The 20,580-nt window shown below is 44.9% G+C and overlaps 4 protein-coding genes across 4 annotated transcripts in view; 2 read left to right on the top strand and 2 right to left on the bottom strand.

Annotated features, from left to right (window-relative positions):
* T265_14019 (hypothetical protein) overlaps window positions 1-3,187 on the top strand; it is a gene marked incomplete at both ends in the record, with an annotated part of 11,794 nt that extends 8,607 nt beyond the window's left edge. The window contains one exon of the mRNA XM_009171658.1: window positions 2,731-3,187. Within this exon, the coding sequence (XP_009169922.1) occupies window positions 2,731-2,901 (171 nt within the window). The remainder of the gene's footprint in view (window positions 1-2,730) is intronic.
* Window positions 1,944-11,593, bottom strand: T265_06385 (hypothetical protein; the record flags this gene model as incomplete). The annotated part of the gene is made up of 7 exons (XM_009171633.1): window positions 1,944-2,068; window positions 2,529-2,684; window positions 3,830-4,007; window positions 6,167-6,270; window positions 8,294-8,369; window positions 8,419-8,518; window positions 11,448-11,593. The coding sequence occupies 7 exons, from the start codon at window positions 11,591-11,593 to the stop codon at window positions 1,944-1,946; spliced, it is 885 nt and encodes a 294-aa protein (XP_009169897.1).
* Window positions 11,594-11,604: 11 nt separating this feature from the next.
* T265_14021 (hypothetical protein) lies at window positions 11,605-14,878 on the bottom strand (the record flags this gene model as incomplete). Its single annotated transcript, XM_009171660.1, has 2 exons — window positions 11,605-11,724; window positions 14,675-14,878. Coding segments are annotated over 2 exons (324 nt in total), but the record flags the coding sequence as incomplete, so codon positions are not given.
* Window positions 12,938-19,155, top strand: T265_14020 (hypothetical protein; the record flags this gene model as incomplete). The annotated part of the gene is given in 6 exon segments (XM_009171659.1): window positions 12,938-12,987; window positions 15,363-15,624; window positions 16,333-16,415; window positions 17,700-17,936; window positions 18,661-18,928; window positions 18,934-19,155. Coding segments are annotated over 6 exon segments (1,122 nt in total).
* Window positions 19,156-20,580: the final 1,425 nt, after the last annotated feature.

Below are 20,580 nucleotides of genomic sequence, written 5' to 3' on the forward strand. Positions count from 1 at the left end.
TCATTGCCGTCTTCCTGGATGGGGACCCCGAGACGGGCCACGTCAATGGATAGAGACATTGTCAGATATGACCCAGTCGCGCCCTCAATGGCGCTCATGCATCCAAGCTATTGCCTTCAATGCATAGCTCCTTTTCCAACCCCCCTACTTGACAGCCCACTGACAGTGCTGGATTTATGCACCAATTTATCAGCTCCCGCCTGCAACGCGCAGCAGGCAGGTGATGTATCGGGTTAGTTTTCCTATTGTTGCAGCTGCATAAGTCTCGGCAGACTGGTGAAAATCCAACTCATTTCCCGAATCGGGAAGGCCGTGGCAGCGTTTGTCGATCTCCGACATTTGTGGCACCGAAGTGATAGTCTAACTGAAAGGTAGAGTACAGAATGCCGCGTTTTGATTTGTGAATCAGATGTGGTCGATGCTTGTGAATGATCTAGGACTCCGTTTGGCCTCCCAAGATTTGCGCGGGTCTGGTCGAAACACCAGATCGGTATTGCTGAGGTAGACGGGGTTGTTTTCCCCCTCGATTGATCAGCTCGCCACATTCCACAGGTTTCACCGTTTAGGCCGTGTACTTTTGTATGTCAGAGAGCTGTGCTTCATGGAACCGTTTTCGCCCATCCTTGTATCGTGTGGAAACAACCCAAGGTCGATCAGTCCATGCCTTGGTAAACACCGTCTTCTCGGATGGGGACCGTGACGAACCGATGCTTAGCGTCTTTGACAAACATGGCTGTATCACGTAGTTATTGACCGTCTTGCATCAAAGTATCGCCTTTACTGCGTAGTTCTCAATCCTTGCCATACCAGACAAACAGAACCTTTTAATGCCATTAAGCTGATTGGACCGTCGCCCTTAAATACGGTTCTCGTTCCCTTGTTCTCCCTATCCTCGATGAACGAAGCTGTAACAGCTAGAACCACTTAATTGCGATACACGGTTTTCTAGCTGAAAAACTATCTTGATCATTCCCATTGTGTATCTAACAAGCTCATAAATGAGCTCATGCTGATCTTTGTCTTCAATGTGATCAACAGCAACACAACTATTGAATACGCTGTGGTGGAACGATCCGTGGGATCTCAGAGTTTCTGCAGAAGACGGCAGTGTGTTTTCAGACACAACGGCCTTTGTTGATTCTAAGAAGATTAATGCGTCCAACTGCTTTTTGTCCCCCTAATCCATCAAAATTTGCAGCTCAATCACATCGGAACACAACTTTGTCATCCCTTCTTTTCTCACTCATTCTCAATCGATCAGACTATTGAGTCATTGGTTCCGGGCAGGGTTTCCCAAAGAAACCCTAACAATCTCTGTCTCACGGCTGAGAGTTAGAGACTCTGAACAGGTCTCTGAACAGAATCCCACATATCCCCACTGCCTTGTAGATCAGACTTGAGTCGAAGGCTCAAGGTGGGATACCTCAACTAACCTCCCTTCTTCGGCCTGCCCCTGCAGCTCTTCGTTCACCTGTCTTCTCCCACCTAGTGCAATCAACTTATTTGCCAGCCCCCTAGCCGCTACTCCGTGTCTAAATCCTCGCCCAAACAAACCAAAATAATCACTTACTAACCCTAAAAGATCTGACCTACGTTGCAGCTTTTAATGTCCGCACTCTATTTCAAATTGGGGAACAGGCATCCCTTGCTGAAACCTTGCTTGTGTCTCCGAAACACGCATCCTCATCTTCATTGTCAGCTGTAATAATCGCGTACTTGTCGCACAGTGGTTGTACCTGCCACATTTCCGTTCCTCGATGATTCGGGGATAGGTGCTTAGGTAGCTGCGCACACAAGACCCTACTTCGGTCGTGCTCCTCAAGCCGCTTAGGACGAGCCCATATGTTCCACATTTCACTCTTCGATTATCTGGTGATCCTGACACCATGGCTCATGGTATCTACGGTGTGGGAGTTGCACTCGGCCCCAAGGTTGAACGCGTGTTACTGGACTGGATCCCAGTAAACAGTCGCCTGTGCGCTGTGGTTGTTTGGTTTAATTAAGATTAACGCGGGTCGTTGTTTATTTGTCGTATCATCATACGCCCCAACAGACTGCAGTTCTGTGCCTGAGAAGGACGAGTTCTATGAAGATCTGTCATGACTGCTTCAGTCTGCAAGAAGGACGGAAATAATAATCCTGGTGGGCGACTAAGTCCGAAAGAAGCACAGTTAGGTGGTAGCTTTAGATTCGATACTGAGCATTCGGATAGTGGAGAGCAACTTCTTCATTTGTGCGCAGATCATCGTCTGTTCCTGGCCAGTACAAACTCCCAACACAAATGCTTGGATCAAGCTGAGCTCTTTTCGCCCAGCTCTGCGCTGAGTGGAAGTGACCGAGAGATGGATAATGTAAGACTTGGCAACGAAGTACGAAAACACCAACCAGTAAACTTAGTCGGGTCGACAACTGTCGGGACTCAAATCACCAGTGGTTAATGACATTGACAGAAATGGCCGAATCGCGCAGTCAGTAGCGCTCGTACAGCAATCTATCGCCTGCAATGCACAACTACCCGATTTCCGAACAAACTGAATATGTCATTGCCTCGAAAGCTTGGCTGTATGTCCCACACTCCCGTTTTCCGGTGATCGAAACCGTAACAGCTGGAACCAATGTGCCCATGGCACACGTATCATAGCTGATAAATTGAATTAATTGATTGATTCCCAGTATTTTCGTGACTTGCTGGAAATATAACCGAACATTATCTTTTCTCACTTTATATAGGTGGAAGCAAACCTCGAGAAGTACAAAACCCTGTATGACATTGTGTTGGTCAATGATGACACCTTTGCAGTTCCGTTGGCAGTGATGAAGAGTATTCTACAATGCCACCAAGCTGTAGCTGACGGAATCGCTGCACCCACGACAAACAACACCGATGATATTGAACTTTGACTCATTTTTCGGTACCTGCCTTCTGTTGACGGTGGTGGGCGTGTGTGTGCCATAGCTGTAAATTGTCCTGTATTTGGTGTATTACACTCTTCCACCACCGATCTGAACGAACCTGTGATCGCAGCGCTTCCAGCAGCCTGCATAAATCTAATCAGTCGGTCTATATTTTTCTCTATATATGTGACTGCTTATTATTTGGGTTGAATTGTCTTATCGGATATCACTCACTGAATACATTCAGATGATTTCATCATTATTTTCATCGTTTCTTGGCGTTTTATTGGTGCTCTCTGAGTCAGAAATAATATTTCTGCGTCTACTTTGTAGTTTTTCCTGTACTACTCTCGCCAACAGAATTTTCATGAGGCCTCAGTCAAATGCATTTGTCTTTTGGGTTTTCCGGCCAAACAAAGGCGTATGAATTTTCGACCAGGGTTTGTATGTCCTCATCACACCAACTTGTAAAAATCAGCATGTGTACATCGGGCCTACCGTCTTAATGTTACTGAACTTCACTGGGTGCCTCCAACTATGATGACCGATAAGTCCCAAATATGTCCCATCGGTTTGTTCATTCATCTGTCAAAATAGTCTGGATGGATGTCCACTCAACATTTTCGTTTACAGCGTCTCTCACCCGGAGAAAGAACCTCCAAGGAGACCACGAAATTTCCCAGCCCCGATTTTTCAGCTAGGTAGGAAGACCTCCAAAGGAGTGCATTTCTAAGCAATTACTGTTTACTAACTGGAAGTTGAATAGCATGATTCAACCACTCAACTCTCTATTGCGTTTTTTTCTTACGCAACGAAACTCCCTAGTGTTTATTAGTAGTGTTTAGTAGTGCTTGCACCAGCAGAGAGCTCTCGTTCACTGGAACCACTGCCGAAGGACAGACAACAAGTGGTGGGAGCGCACTCGAAGAGTTACCTTGGTGCATTGCTTCAGAATGACCTAAATGCATAACAGATTTAGTTGCAGCTGTAGCACCCTTCCGGGGCCTAACTGCCACGCCACCCGAAGGTTTCACGAGGGCTAGGATACTGCCAGGTTGCCCAAGCCTAGACAGGGGAAGTCGAGAGGTGGAGGTCGGGTTCGAACCACGGACCTTCCGGTCAGTAAATTCGCACGCTCACCACTTGAGCCATCTCGCATAACAGGTTTTGTGCACGGGGAAGCTCCTCGGTCACTGTGGTTGTGATTTTGGTGATGGCCGTAGATAGCAGTAGTTAGCTCCGAAGAACAACAAGCGTAACGCGTGAAATCCCATCACGGCCGCAACGGTCAAGTCGGTAGCGGTTTAGTGCGAGCTCTCGTATACGACTTTTTGTAAGTTTTAAAAGATAGCGTTGAAGTAACCGGCATTTTCAGGGCAAACGAGACTCATTATTTTTCAAAACGCCACGAATTCTCTTTGGCGCGAACAGATAGTTGTCATGTTTACGGGTAAAACAGTTTATCTCCCTGTGAAGAACTGAGGTTTTGTGAATGAAAAGTGAGCATACTTCACATCACTCTTTAGCCACCATCTCCTGAGACACTATGTCGGCACCAGGAATGTCATCGATAGATGCAGTTTCGATATGACCAACCATCTTGGTCAGTATCGTCAGAGGTTGAATATCCTGTCAGCATTAGCCCATCAGAACGTAACCAGGGTTTTCATCATAGGTCTATTTCACCGGCTATACTACTTGTAAACAGAGCTCCAAATGTTCAGATGGATTATGGGGTTCCGTCTTTTATTGTGTAATTCAGTGTGTGGTGGCTGAAAAGACGCAAATTAGTCGATTTTTGCACTGGGTCTGGTTGTATCAAAAAGAATGACTTATTTAATACTGAACGGAGAATAATATAGAAGTGAATGGGTAGAAAAGTAATACCTCATCCATTTCCTCAAAAGGGTTTGGCAAACAATAGTGGTTTTTAACCGGGCAACGTTTCGTTTTTGACAAGAGCTTCACCAGGCCAAGTGTGCTGGTGCAAGTGAAGGATCGCCTCCCGGCAAACAGCGCCAAGGACTGTGTACAAATTCAAACGCATTGACTGAGCCAAGGTTTATGTAGGGAACTTCACACCGGAACCGGAGAGCACAAGAGAAGAGTAAAGGGGCCGTCGAGAAACGTGGATGAATATCGAGCGTTTGAGCCAAGGTGTAGGGAACTTCACACCGGAACCGGAGAGCACAAGAGAAGAGTAAAGGGGCCGTCGAGAAACGTGGATGAATATCGAGCGAGCGTTAAAGACGGCAGTGCAGGAACATGTAGTGGATACAGACAAATAATAGATTTAAAAAGTGTCAGTGTTTTGGGGTGGGAACTGCAGCCCACGCCACAGTGACTATGTGGTTATTCGAAAGAGGAGTTATCAACAAAAGTAGCTAGGATCTGAAGTGCACTCTCCCACTCCCCCCCTCAAACTAAACTGTCAGCGGTTACAATCTCACACGGACCAGAAAAATCTAGCAGTGGCATCCTAGGTGAATCACCAGTTGAACCACCTTGAACCGTAAGATTGAGGAACTGAACCCAGTCAAAAGTAATCTGGAAACCCCATCCACGTGAGATTTAGGCAAATACACTAACTGACAAATCCTTTAATTAGCATTCAACACTGATCTAGTGTGCTAACCAGAAGAGGTTTTACTGATTAGTTCTCCGTCTGCTTTGAAACCTGGCCCTTTCGGTGACGTACTCATTCGGTCTGATGAAGCCTTCGTGTCAAAAGTGAAGAGTTGCCCAGCCGACAACTACTGATTGCTTACCAAGCACTTCTAAAACGAATTCTCAATCGGCTCCAGACTTCCTAATTGGTTGACAATCTCATCCAGTTTTAACGGGATACTCAACTTAATCCTGGCTGGATCTCCTTTATGATAGCCCTGAATTGAATGTGCTGCACAGGTGATATTCGGGATGTTGCCGCATATTTCCTTGACAGAACGCGGGGTTGCTGAACGCTTGACAGCCCATGATCGGTTTCGCTCTTTTCTTAGCTTATTGGGTAAGCGTAGTCTCTGAGTTTCCGTTGAATTTGTATTGTACTTGAACTCCATTAGGTACAAAATTCAGTTGCCCATTTATCTGAAGGGGCGAGATGGCTCAGCGGTCAGAGCGCGAATTTGCTGAGCAGAGGGTCCGACCTCTGTCTCTCGAATTCCCCTGTCTGTGCTCAAGGAACCTAGCTGTATCCCAACCCTCGTGCTTTCTTCTGGTGACCTGGCATGTAGGCACCGAAAAGGTGCTACAGATAAATGGTGATTTTAACCGGATGCTCAATTGGATTCCAGCTGGATTTGATTATGTCAGCTACATGCAATGTGGTGTTCAAGTAGAAGATAGGGTTGAAGGAAACTCGAGGATTGCGCCTACCTGAAGAGCCTTAAGACGGTTGAAACTGGTAGTGGGCTGTCCAGGGATTTTCACGGACCTCATGGGTAGCGTTCCTTCAAGAAAGCCCATTAAATCAGGACCGATCTAACAGCTTGCTATGAAGGTGAATTTAACAGCGCTTCTCACCTCACCAAGGCGATTGCCAGATTCGGACGAGTCACTTCTGGTAGCATAAACCCGGGCCACGTAGCTGCATTGTGAAAACTTCAGCTTTGACCAGACCGTGTTTTCGGATCGATATTGGCAACCTACGGAAGCGTTGTAGATCACTTGAGACATCTCGTTTGGCTTGATCACGTGACCGATCTCAAGAAACGTGACTCGGTCCAACTTTTGGCCGTATTGATGGGTCTACCGTTATTCCTGAAAAAGAAGTGCTTACATGTTCTCTTGCCAAGTTCACACACCCAACATACTCTGCTTTACAAAAGCAGAAAACCATACTTGCTGTTGTGGACCGGCACCTTGTTTCTGAGGTGGTTGTCGATGCCATAGCTCCTAAAACCGTTGTGTGGGGTTGGTCTCAGAACAACGCTTCATTTGCTTCCTCCACTATCTGGTTATCTTCAGCCTCATTGAGAACGTAAAATGTTTCAAGGTAATTGATCGACGGTGTTTTAAACACTTGTCAACCGTAGAAGGTGGATGATTTCACAGACTGTGCATTCGTGTCCAATGGGTCTTCGTCCTGGCTCAACAAAGCTGGTTGCTTCCTTTCCATCTACCTAGTCTGGATAGCGCGTGTGTTCGGGTGATTCATGCTGAAGGCCTGGAGCAGCGCGGCCAAGTCTCGATGTAGCTGAATTCTGTTCCAGGTTTCAATCGAAATATTTACTGACAAAATTTCTCACTCACGACTGGTTTTAAATGACGCCAGTGGATTCTCTCAAATCAATCCTGCCAACGTTTTAGTTTAGCCAGAAGTTTTCAGCTACCTTCTATATATCTCAAAGAGGTGTTCATTCGTATTCGGACTTACGTAGTAAAAGGGAATCGGACACAGACAGAGCTTCACGTGCGTGTGAGGAATCAAAACAAGAGCCGAAACACGATCGGCTGGACAGAAATACCTACCTTCACATTCCATTTTAAAAGGCATGGAAAGACGGCAGTGCAGGAACATGTAGTGGATACAGACAAATAATAGATTTAAAAAGTGTCAGTGTTTTGGGGTGGGAACTGCAGCCCACGCCACAGTGACTATGTGGTTATTCGAAAGAGGAGTTATCAACAAAAGTAGCTAGGATCTGAAGTGCACTCTCCCACTCCCCCCCTCAAACTAAACTGTCAGCGGTTACAATCTCACACGGACCAGAAAAATCTAGCAGTGGCATCCTAGGTGAATCACCAGTTGAACCACCTTGAACCGTAAGATTGAGGAACTGAACCCAGTCAAAAGTAATCTGGAAACCCCATCCACGTGAGATTTAGGCAAATACACTAACTGACAAATCCTTTAATTAGCATTCAACACTGATCTAGTGTGCTAACCAGAAGAGGTTTTACTGATTAGTTCTCCGTCTGCTTTGAAACCTGGCCCTTTCGGTGACGTACTCATTCGGTCTGATGAAGCCTTCGTGTCAAAAGTGAAGAGTTGCCCAGCCGACAACTACTGATTGCTTACCAAGCACTTCTAAAACGAATTCTCAATCGGCTCCAGACTTCCTAATTGGTTGACAATCTCATCCAGTTTTAACGGGATACTCAACTTAATCCTGGCTGGATCTCCTTTATGATAGCCCTGAATTGAATGTGCTGCACAGGTGATATTCGGGATGTTGCCGCATATTTCCTTGACAGAACGCGGGGTTGCTGAACGCTTGACAGCCCATGATCGGTTTCGCTCTTTTCTTAGCTTATTGGGTAAGCGTAGTCTCTGAGTTTCCGTTGAATTTGTATTGTACTTGAACTCCATTAGGTACAAAATTCAGTTGCCCATTTATCTGAAGGGGCGAGATGGCTCAGCGGTCAGAGCGCGAATTTGCTGAGCAGAGGGTCCGACCTCTGTCTCTCGAATTCCCCTGTCTGTGCTCAAGGAACCTAGCTGTATCCCAACCCTCGTGCTTTCTTCTGGTGACCTGGCATGTAGGCACCGAAAAGGTGCTACAGATAAATGGTGATTTTAACCGGATGCTCAATTGGATTCCAGCTGGATTTGATTATGTCAGCTACATGCAATGTGGTGTTCAAGTAGAAGATAGGGTTGAAGGAAACTCGAGGATTGCGCCTACCTGAAGAGCCTTAAGACGGTTGAAACTGGTAGTGGGCTGTCCAGGGATTTTCACGGACCTCATGGGTAGCGTTCCTTCAAGAAAGCCCATTAAATCAGGACCGATCTAACAGCTTGCTATGAAGGTGAATTTAACAGCGCTTCTCACCTCACCAAGGCGATTGCCAGATTCGGACGAGTCACTTCTGGTAGCATAAACCCGGGCCACGTAGCTGCATTGTGAAAACTTCAGCTTTGACCAGACCGTGTTTTCGGATCGATATTGGCAACCTACGGAAGCGTTGTAGATCACTTGAGACATCTCGTTTGGCTTGATCACGTGACCGATCTCAAGAAACGTGACTCGGTCCAACTTTTGGCCGTATTGATGGGTCTACCGTTATTCCTGAAAAAGAAGTGCTTACATGTTCTCTTGCCAAGTTCACACACCCAACATACTCTGCTTTACAAAAGCAGAAAACCATACTTGCTGTTGTGGACCGGCACCTTGTTTCTGAGGTGGTTGTCGATGCCATAGCTCCTAAAACCGTTGTGTGGGGTTGGTCTCAGAACAACGCTTCATTTGCTTCCTCCACTATCTGGTTATCTTCAGCCTCATTGAGAACGTAAAATGTTTCAAGGTAATTGATCGACGGTGTTTTAAACACTTGTCAACCGTAGAAGGTGGATGATTTCACAGACTGTGCATTCGTGTCCAATGGGTCTTCGTCCTGGCTCAACAAAGCTGGTTGCTTCCTTTCCATCTACCTAGTCTGGATAGCGCGTGTGTTCGGGTGATTCATGCTGAAGGCCTGGAGCAGCGCGGCCAAGTCTCGATGTAGCTGAATTCTGTTCCAGGTTTCAATCGAAATATTTACTGACAAAATTTCTCACTCACGACTGGTTTTAAATGACGCCAGTGGATTCTCTCAAATCAATCCTGCCAACGTTTTAGTTTAGCCAGAAGTTTTCAGCTACCTTCTATATATCTCAAAGAGGTGTTCATTCGTATTCGGACTTACGTAGTAAAAGGGAATCGGACACAGACAGAGCTTCACGTGCGTGTGAGGAATCAAAACAAGAGCCGAAACACGATCGGCTGGACAGAAATACCTACCTTCACATTCCATTTTAAAAGGCATGTTTGTGAGTTTGTCTCTGATTCGGAACGTCAATCGTTTCGTTTATGCAGTCAGGCCGATCAACTTTTGCGTCCCAGATGTTCACTGCTACACAAACGTATGCGAGATTTGCCCACTGCCTCCGTGTAACTGACGAATGATAAATGGATGTTTAATTTCTATTCATCAGCTTAGTAATCTGGAAAAGCATACGAATTGCTTACATGATAAGCGTTTATTGGCAGAAATACCGGCGGGGCGAAATAGTTCTTTTACACAGGGACGCCATCTTCTAGTTACAAGAAGCGTGGGCTCAACAAAATGCTTGCAGGTGAATATTTTAACTGTGTTTATCTATCCAGATACTGCTGGTGTTAATTGTATCGTTTTTGGTAGTGCGTAAAAAATTAGCGCAATGCGTACTATGATAAAGTCGATCGCTAGCTGCTAAATATTTCGAGTGTCTTAACCGCAGTTACGGGATTAAAAAGACAGTCATTAAGCTATGTTGAAAGCGTGAATTAATTCAGAATGGCAGCGATAGTGAAGTGCGTTGAACTGAATATGTTAACGTCGACATTTTACGTGGTTGAATTCCACGAGGAACAGCACTGATATGGCGCGGCCTTGACTGACGAACTGGACCGTTTCTCCAGTTGTATCCCAGGGTTCACCTATGCGGAATCCAGTTTTTTTAGCCAGATTAAATGTGCCGGTGTCCACTGGATTTATCGTGAGCGAAGTAACAAGCTTCCATTCTGGTTTGAACCATGATGGTTGGGTGAAGGCGCTGTTTCGAATATTTAATTCCGTTTCTGATCAGTTAGTTGGATGAATTCGCACTTTTCTGTAATCATGTTAAGCTGCACCGAATTCGATGATTCATTGGTTTCATTGATCTGGTAAAATGCGAGTTCCTAGTACAGTAAAGCGGCTGGAGAGCGTGTGCGATGCATCCACCTTCAAGATCGTTCAAACCCAACCTCCGCATCTCGACTGCTCCTGTCTAGGCTTGAGAATCTTCGTGCTTCCTTGGGGTGGCATGGTAGCTAGGCAACGGAAGGCTGCCGTAGCTGAATGACCGAGTCCATTTGAAATTATGAGGTTCGTCAAACATTTTTTGAATGTAACTGATCGGCTAGGTGCGACCGGTCTTGGAGGATCAAAACATATTCGCTTGGGAATTCGGGATTCAGGAACAATCGTCATCCATTTCTTTACGATATGTCTCATGTTGTTCAGGGTAGACTCGCTTCCCCTATTTGCGACTCGCAAATCTACAAACTGAACGTATCTTCAAGTAGGAACCATTGCAATCCATCATCGGGCCACTGGTATTGTTCATTGGAATGGGTGCTTATATTTAATTAATTAATAAGCCAAACTATTCGCACGCCTTCACTCCGACTCTGGAGTCACATCCGCGTCAAAAACATAACTATTTACCAGTGCAGTCTCCATGATTTCTGCTAATTAACGAGAATGCGGATGAGCGAGGTTAGTATCAACATTAGTTGTGTCGAGCTTGTATTCACATGGGTGACCACAACTCAGGTGACTCCTCGAAAGCTGAGACTAGAAAAAATTGTTCAGCTGTAGCTCCTTTCAGTGCTTAGCTGCTATGCCAACGGAAGGAGGCACGAGGGCTGGGTTACCGCCAGGTCGCTTGAGCCTCTACAAGAGCAGTCGAGATGCTGAGGTTGGTTTCGAACCACCACCATTCGGAGCATTGTCCAAATCTGGTGGGAACACAGGATGAGCAGTGCTGAAGTTCGTAAAATGGTATTCGGGAGAAATAACTCACAATCGATAGATGAACTGGTCACACTGCATAGTTTGCGCTGGCTTGACCATGTGCTGCGTATGTCAGTCGACCGACTTCTTCGAAGGGCTTTTTTCGCACAACCACGTGAAGGGTGGAAGAGAGCCAGAGGCGGTCAACAATGGCTTGGCAGCAAAGTATAAAAACCATTACCGTCAAAGTCAACTGCGCTCGTCATTTCCGTCTTCCTGGATGGGGACCCCGAAACGGGCCATATTAATGGTTACAGACATTGTCAGATATGGCCCAACCGCGCCCTCAATGGCGCTCATGCATCCAAGCTGTTGCCTTCAATGCATAGCTCCATTCCCAACCCCCCTCACTCAACAGTCCACCTACAGTGCCATGTTTACGCATTAATTTATCAGCTCCCGTGTCCAATACACAGCTACGTACCCCACCTCCCCAAATAATCGGTGAACGAAACTGTGGCAGCTACAACCACTGGACGACAAGTACGCGGTTATTACAACTGACAATGATGATGATAATGACGGACCTTCCGGTTCATAAGCTGCCGCCTCAACCACTGAGCTATCTCGAACCCAGTGACTTTGTAAACTATACAAGCACAACTCTACCCAGTTGGGAAAATATTTTCCGATCATCCACATTCATGACTACTGACAACTGTGAATAGGTACTCCTTGTACATATACACAACACAGTATGGTTCTTCCTGCTGCCTACTGTGTTGACTAGCTACCTCAGATATGTACACTTGTGCATCCACAAGAATCCGGACAGTGCTTCAGAGTTCTACCCATTACTAACTACTGGCACCGTAAGCATAAGTAGCCTTACAAATGGATCAACATGCTTGATTTTGATGTTATTTGACTCCTCATTTTACGATGTGACACTTTTAACTACTACCGAGGGCAACTTGTCATTTTTGTTCAGCTTATCATTGAAATTGTCACAGACCGAGGCAGAGGGACCTATGTTCATGCTACCTCGATCCAATCACAGTAGTGGACACTGTCTTCTTGTGGCAGACAATTACGTGCCCATGGTCTCTCCTGGTTTTCGTTATCTGAAGGAGCGATAAAAGACAAAGCCTTTACTGGTATCTGACAGTTGATGAACAGACTAACAAATTCAACAGTTCACTTTATTAACGGTGTAGTGACTTGGATCCCAAGCCCAGACACCAATTGTGATTGACGAACTTAAGTTCCAGTGTGCACATTACAGTCCTCGTAAGCTCAAAGTGTGAGGACCTATTGTTGACGGCGTTTCATAGATGACACCACTTACTCATTGTGTCGACTAAATTGATCTGTAGAAGCAAGTAAACTAGGTACTTCACAAAATGGAATCTAATACTACCTGTTGTGCTTAGACGTCAGATTTTTCCTACAACAATTAGAAATGCAGCGAACTCGCCGAACACCCAGCCCTATTACCATAGATGACACAAACATTTCCCTTTTCCCTTGATTCTCCTAATGCAACCTCAAATTTGACGATCCAATTGATAAATCGGCGGTAATGCAGTCGATGATCAGTGAGGTTGTCAAGTTTGTCGGTGATATGCAGTTGTACGCTGAGTGTGCAAACGACCTTCCTTAGTACAACCGACCTTCAACGTCCTTTTTTGGCACAGACGGTAAAATATCCAGAAAGACACTTAATTTAACGGTTTTACACAATAATCGGCGCACTGCTGGGTGCAGTTCTTGCTGTTATCATATTCAAAATTTCGAAACACCTACTTTCAGGTAATTCTCCAGGCGTGGTCGTTACTCAATAGTGTGCCTAACTGATGCGGTCGAATAGAACTGCAAGCAGAACTGACTTCCCTATGTAGGAAAGGCCAGGTCCGAAAGATTGAAGTCACACTATCGGTATTTTCATGACTAACAGAGTTGAGGATTGAACAGACATCAGCAGAGTTTAATTTGACTGCCACCCATAGTAAACTCTCCCCAACACATTGTCAGACTTTTGCAATACACACGTGCGTGCACTTATAATTCAAATGCAGGGAGATTATCAGAATCCAACCGGCCGTGAAATCCTTCCATTCCAGTTTACAGTGACAACCGTGTACTGTTCAACCCCGGTCACGACTTAAATCACGTGACTGTCATCCCTTTAACATCCACCTGAAAAAAGTGAGACCCACGTGATTTGGGAACAAAGCAGTGGCTATATACTAAAATTTAGATACATTAATAACACAATGTATGATGTAAATAAGCATACACGATACATAATATGTATGATGTGTTTAGATACTCATCGAGTACAATAGTCCCTGCATTTGACATGTTCAAAGTACGACCGGAGAGATAATGAGATAGACATTACGCTAGGTATTCTGAACAAACTGATCAGAGGTTGCTCTTTAGAATATCTGCTAGCCACACGGGTTGACTTTGCGGTAACCTTTTGTTGATCACGCGTCAAAACACCATATACGCCACGTACTGTTCGATGAAAAACGCAGGAAACCAGTGTAACTGACTGAATACTTTGAACTAAGCGTCTTTGATGAATTGCGGATCGATATTCCATCCCTGACTCTACTGGAACTATATATTCCCAGTTTTTTTTCTAATGGGTAATGCAAGTTGATAAATCCCGCGTCCGAACAATAGCTACGGGGAATAATAGCGTGGAACCATGTCAAAATATCGGTAGCCACCAGCCCTCAGTCAATATTCTCCTTCGAACTACAACCAAACCAATAGGGTTTCATCTACGACCCTTTCAACGAAGCCAGGAGCTATCATTCCGTTATTCGTGTTACCCTTCATCGATAAATTGAACTGACAGCTTAGTTATCCAGTGAAAAAGGCAAGTTCTTTTTCTCCATACACAGTAGGAATCGATATTCACTAAATTTCTGATTATACCTAACCGAAAAGAAACTGATACGTACAATAGAAGGATTAATGACAGATTACTGATGAGAGATCGGGGCACAATGTGAAATATGATGCAAGTAGAAGACACATATAAGGCGGGAAGTAGTAACTGATAGATCTTGTGTGTTGTGGAACGCACTAGTGAAAGAACTTGGAGTCACAGAAAAATATGCCACACAATGATTGGTAGGTCTTTGTAGGTAAATCGTAAGGCTGAAGATAAAAGTGTTACTCATCTTTTCAAAAGGCCTATCTTTAATCCCATTGAAGACTATATTTTAGAGACTCACTATCTGCAACACTCAAAATGCTGAAAGATAAAGATTGCGAGAGTTGTTGTGAAATGCATAATTACCACAATGAAGGTAAAGATTGAGACCGTGACATTTGCGATCCGGACAAACTCCATCCATTCAGGGCTAACCGGTCGGTGAAATGCACATTCAGATGGAGTTTTTCTTCCGATACTTGACTTCCAGGCGCGAACACCGTTCACCGTAGAGGATACCACCGTAGACGTGTTCGAATACCGGTTACAGGTCGAATTGCCAAAACCAACCTAAAATACGAGGGCGAAAGTAGATCCCGACGGAGTAGAAGTCTCACATCAATCACAAATACACTGAAATACAGTGTTACCTCGAGAATCGGAGCTTCCACCAGTTAGAGGTTACGCTAAAGTCTCCAAAAGACACTCATTCGCCTGTCTATGGACAAAAATCTGCTATACAATGAGACTTTCCACTGGAGTGCTGTTTATCTCAGCAACTAACTTACGAAGGCTTTTTCCGTAAACGATTATGGCTAGTCTATTGGCTGAGTCCAGTAAAAATCTAAATCTCGCCCGTACAAATTTCTTCTGAATGCTTGGCTAGACGATCTCAATTCAGTCGGATTGGTAGTTAGGATTATGGAATCTTCCCGATATTCAACTCTTACCTGGTGGGATTTATATCAACCATCCCACCTGAGTAAAGATTCCCATCAAACAGCGGATGATCTTACCGCATAACTCTTATTGGTGATTCCCCGCCGTGTCACAGGTCCACTTATAAGACGGACGTTCGTCCTTTGTGTTTCCTGGAATTTTGCGAACTGGTATGCAAAATTCTGCTATGGGCTGTTTTTCCTTCATTGTATCCATTGGTTACATGCTTGGAATGTTTTGTAGGAAACTTTTCCATCCCTGAAACTACGCTTCGAGGTCAACGTTTATCCAATAATGAATTCCTAGTTCCACCAAACGTTAGGTTTGCATCATTTGTGCCTTTTGAAAGATGTTGCGAAACAGAATTTGAAACCGTGGTTAGTTCTTTATCCCCGTTAATGTTTCATGGACAACTGGTACACATGTGGGACTCGGAAAAGAACAGTTGTTCAACTACTGAAACTTCCCAAAACAACGCCATTTGTCCACTAACCCGCTTTTCGGCACGTGAATAGCTGGATTGTCACGTGATGCGGGTGTCAGATGATTGGCTGTATTCTTGTCACGCACCTAACAGCAATAAGAGTGCACGCGTGTCCAAATATTCTTGCATTTGCTATTAATCAGCTGATAGGAAGGCGGACAAACTATGTGAACGTAAACCCAAAGCATCTGCATATGACCCTGAACCGCTAACGTGCCCGTTGTCTTCAAACAGATAAAGAAGGCCTCTGAGGGTCTCCGAGTCCTGTGTAAGGACGACCTATCTCCTGTGACCACTGATCTTGTTTGCTCTGAGTATGAAAATATTGTTTTGAGTAGCTATTCGCACACTCACACTATGTTGTTGCATTAACACGCAAGACACCGCCCACACAGAACTTCGTTCACCATACGCACTGGTTACACCAAGTTGAGAACAAGCCCTGGTCGTCTAAAGCCACACAGCCGTGATCAGTGCCAGTTTGTTCGGTGGACATAAGTGCAATGCTTGTTTACCAGTTGCAAGGATTTAGAATCGCACCGTGTCCCATCGGAAAAGGTGGCCATGTTTGTAGTTTTCTGGCCTCAATTTCTCTGTTCAGTTTATTAAAGAATGCCGCCACACCGGTTTGATCCCGTACATGCTGGGAGGTCATCAGCCTATCGTCTGTAGGGGGGAGGCACTGTAAGTCAGTAACAATTTTGGACATTCGCAGCTTATCCCAGTGATCTCAGTGAGCCAACCATTCGTCTTGCACTAAGTTCCGAAGATTAAACCTTGTCTATGAAGTGTTTGAAAGTTCATATCCTTATGTCAGCATCATCGCAAGATGTAAGAAGTCTGGTACGTCTTACTTTCGTAAAATACCAAAGTATTAGGGACACGGGTGGTACAAAAATCAGGGTGCATAAAGCAGCTAGGAAATTCGTTGCGGTCCTTATATATACTGGTGAGAGTGCGAATCAGTCCTTAGTGAGTAAGGCTATTCTCAATGAGGAAAACTTCTGCAGATTGGAGAACGTTTTTTGTGGGCCCCGTGGATTTTCACAGTAAGAGAGAATCAAAGCATATGCTGTGATACAATTTGTGCGGCACGCTGAATAATGTGGTTCTGAATGAAGGAATGAGACCCTTTTTTCATAATATAACATACAGCAACGCGTTTTGTTCTGATCGTTCTGGATTCACTGTTTGGTCTGTGCACGCATAATAAGAGAGTGACGGTGTCACGCAAGGCGTATTGATGACCGCTGAGCCGACGATTTTGACATCCACTGTTGGACAGGAAAGGTAGACGACTGAAAGGCGATTCATTGTTTTGCCGAAAAAGATAGTTTTAGAAAACAGTCAACTTGCACCAGGTGTGTGAACAAAATTATATTCACCTATGATGGAATGTTGAAGTAATATTAGTTGTAAATTACTCCATATGGCATTCTTTTGGTCGCAACATGCCAGTTTGTGCAACGCTATGATGCATATGATACTCCACGGTGACTTCGTGATTCTCGCTTTCGGAAAACACTTATGGGTTCATTCTACTCTCTGACAGGAATGGACACTGTACCCTTTATTTCTACTCTTGCTTTGCTCACCATCCCAATCCACGCTCAATTGTCAGTGTCCTATATCAGTTCTTGATTTGTTTTTCTGTTCTTAGCCAGGCATCCTGCAAAGTGCGGGGAAAGTCCTTCTGGACATGATTTAATGTCAACTCTGCTATCTTGATGCACGATCTAGTAATCCATTCCCGACTAAATGGCGGGACTCAAAACTATGCTTTGTTTCAAACTGTGGAACTCCCAGCGGCCAATTAGGTCGACACTAATCAATAAACGCTCACAGGCTAGGAGTACACTATATTGACCATGTTCACCAAAATATCCAACCAACTGGTTGTATAACTGAGGTTGCAATACTGAGATTCAGCTGTTCTGACATTGGCTTTAACCTCTACTTTTACAACAGACTGGAAACGAGGTGCTCTGATCCGGGTGAACAGATACAAACACAGCCATGCGTGATTCGAAGAATTCATAAAAATACAATGTTCTGTTCCAGCAACATTCACCTGTACTGTTGTGTGTTCAATTCCATCCTAACAATCGTGGTGGTAGTCGTTCTCATCCACATTATGACCAAGATATACCGACCAACAACAGCGAAGAATCCCAGTGGTCCGGTATCGGTTCCACATTGTGAAAGGTGAGCCAAAAAGAGTGTGTGGATTACTAACTGGAACTCCCAGTTTGCAGCAGCATTGTTAATGATCTTTTTAGCTTGTTTGGAGAACACGGATGATGGGTGGGTGATTAGATTACCACGATCAGCGCGCTCTATTGGAGCAAAGTGTCCGAAAACCAGATCAGTTGTCTTTCAGCTGTTGTCTTATTCCAATTCAGTGGGTGGAATAGCTGTCACGCTGTCCTTGTGCAGTAGACGGAACCATGCAGTTATTGAGTCCGAGAGTGTATTGGACACAGTTGCTCGGACGTTCTCTGAGACAACCTCGACGTCAATGGATTGATACATTTTCCCGTAAACACGAAATTGACCACAGCTGTTCCCTCTGAAACCATATCAGGAGTGACCTTTCTTCATGGTAGTGAGCAAAAGACTGGATTACCAGTGAGTCCGATATGAACTTTCCAGGTCTGAAAACTGCCAATTCCCAACGCCACTAGAACAGTTACTGAATCGGCATCTGAAAGAGCCTTACCACTGACCGCTGCGCTTAGGCAGCTGTGATTTTAAGTCGCCTCAGGTAACAAATTATTTCTGAATTACTTTCAGGTGACTGAACTGTGGACTGCCAAGCCCACACTGTTTGAAAGCTTACTAAGCCAAGCTAACTCAACTTGAAGATATAGCAAACTAATTCAAATCAAAATACAGTTGCAATGGCTCTATGCAGCGTTATTATTTGTAGCGGCCGTCGTCCGAATGATCTAGGGGCGAATCCTCATCTTTGTCGTTTCAATTCATGTTACTGGTGCTCACTCCAGTTCCCTGAACTAAAAGAACACATGAAAGAGTTCTATTCAGATACATTCTGCTACACTAGCGGACGCAGAATAACCGTATGTCCGGCAATGTTGTGGAATGTAGGTAGCTCGGTTGCGCTGTTTGGTTGTTGGTCTGTTCGCCGAGTTTGGCAGTTGGGTTGCAACCGTTTCATCACCAATCGAGGTGACATCGTCAGTGCAGGGTTGAGTGGGTGAATTCCTCCTCTTCTGCCTGTGATTATATAGCTTCTAAACAGTATCTGGTATACTATATAGTGCTATATAGCCGCAGGCAAGAGAGGAGGAATTCACCCACTCAACCCTGCACTGACGATGTCACCTCGATTGGTGATGAAACGGTTGCAACCCAACTGCCAAACTCGGCGAACAGACCAACAACCAAACCGTATATCCTTTAGTGCTCCTTTCTTCTGCGAATATTCTTCGCCCGATTTCTCCGGTTTTCGGATGAGGGCAGTGAGGAAATTCCTTTAAACCAAGATGGGAAATTAGCCAAATAACGTCCAAAGTAAAATTATGTGGTGTGTTGAACTTCTAGTGTGATGTTCTCGTGCAGCTCTGAAAAACTTTGAAGGCTTGATAGATTAGCGGTTAATTACATCCTGGAATGAGCCGAGATAGTCGAGTGGTTAAGGCGCCATCTTACGGACTGGAAGATCAGTGGACGGAACCAAACCCTGGCATCTCGATTGCTCCTGTCTAGGCTTGAGCAATATCCCAGCCCACGTGACTCTATCCGTTTGTATGGTGGCTAGGCAGCAAAAGGGTGCTACAGCTCAACGAGTTGATTCAATTTTTGATATCCTAGGATGACTTAGACTGGAATGAAGGAAAACCACATCCTTGTTAGCTCGCCTGAATAAATACGTTCTCTGAAGTACCGGTGGACGGACTATTCTGGGACCGAATAAAACGATGCCTTTACATGATGGAATATAACGAGTGCTTTCAGAGGCTAGTAGCGCCAGTTACGACAGTTTCGAAATTCTGGTTTATCCGAATGTACAAAACAATGACCCAACTGCCAGAACGAGTAACGTGCGCAGCAATCTTGTGCGCGATAACCACTAAGTAGTTCAGAGTGAGAAGCTCCAGCCAGTTACCCAATCATACTATCACCCTACTGTCCTCACTTATCCGTCCTCTTGAGTACATCCGGATCCCATTTATACTTACAAATTATCAGTTCTGCACTGACTAGCTGAACAGGTAGCCAGTTTTGAGACACCCATATTTTCGGCTGCTAGGTAGCAACCACGGCACATTCTGAAATCAAGCATCAACGAGAGTTAATACTCATATTTCGTCATCAAGTACCTTTGGTCATTACCATTTGATGCGTCACGATGTTTCACCCTTACAGGGAGGTATTAGCGACGCACATCTCCAAGGCGTTTCGAACCCGCGATCTCTAAGACAACTGTTGAAAAACCAACCGGTTGGCTACGAGCGGCTGGTCACCTGCGATTCACGTCCACCTACACAGGATACAGCGCCATGAATCCTTCTTTCGCATCACGCGCTCACGTCTTGGCAAGCTCCTCACGTGACGATTTGTCAAGCGACTTGTAAATTATTCCCATCTCCGAGCTACTTAGTATTTGCTGGTAGTATGACTAGCTTGGGAAGTAAGGATGAGAGAGCTGTATTGTGCGGACTTACTTTACTAACAGAATGAAGTGTAAAATGTGAAATATTTAAGATCCACCTAGGAATCCTTTCATCATCAAGTTCCTTGTTAGCATATGTCTGAACACTGAAAAAGAAACCTTAGCAGGTAAGTGTGTTTTTCGAAGCTTTTGTTCCAAATAGCCGTGATGATG

This window comes from Opisthorchis viverrini, assembly GCF_000715545.1.
Source record: "Opisthorchis viverrini unplaced genomic scaffold opera_v5_130, whole genome shotgun sequence".
NCBI classification, from domain to species: domain Eukaryota; kingdom Metazoa; phylum Platyhelminthes; class Trematoda; order Opisthorchiida; family Opisthorchiidae; genus Opisthorchis; species Opisthorchis viverrini.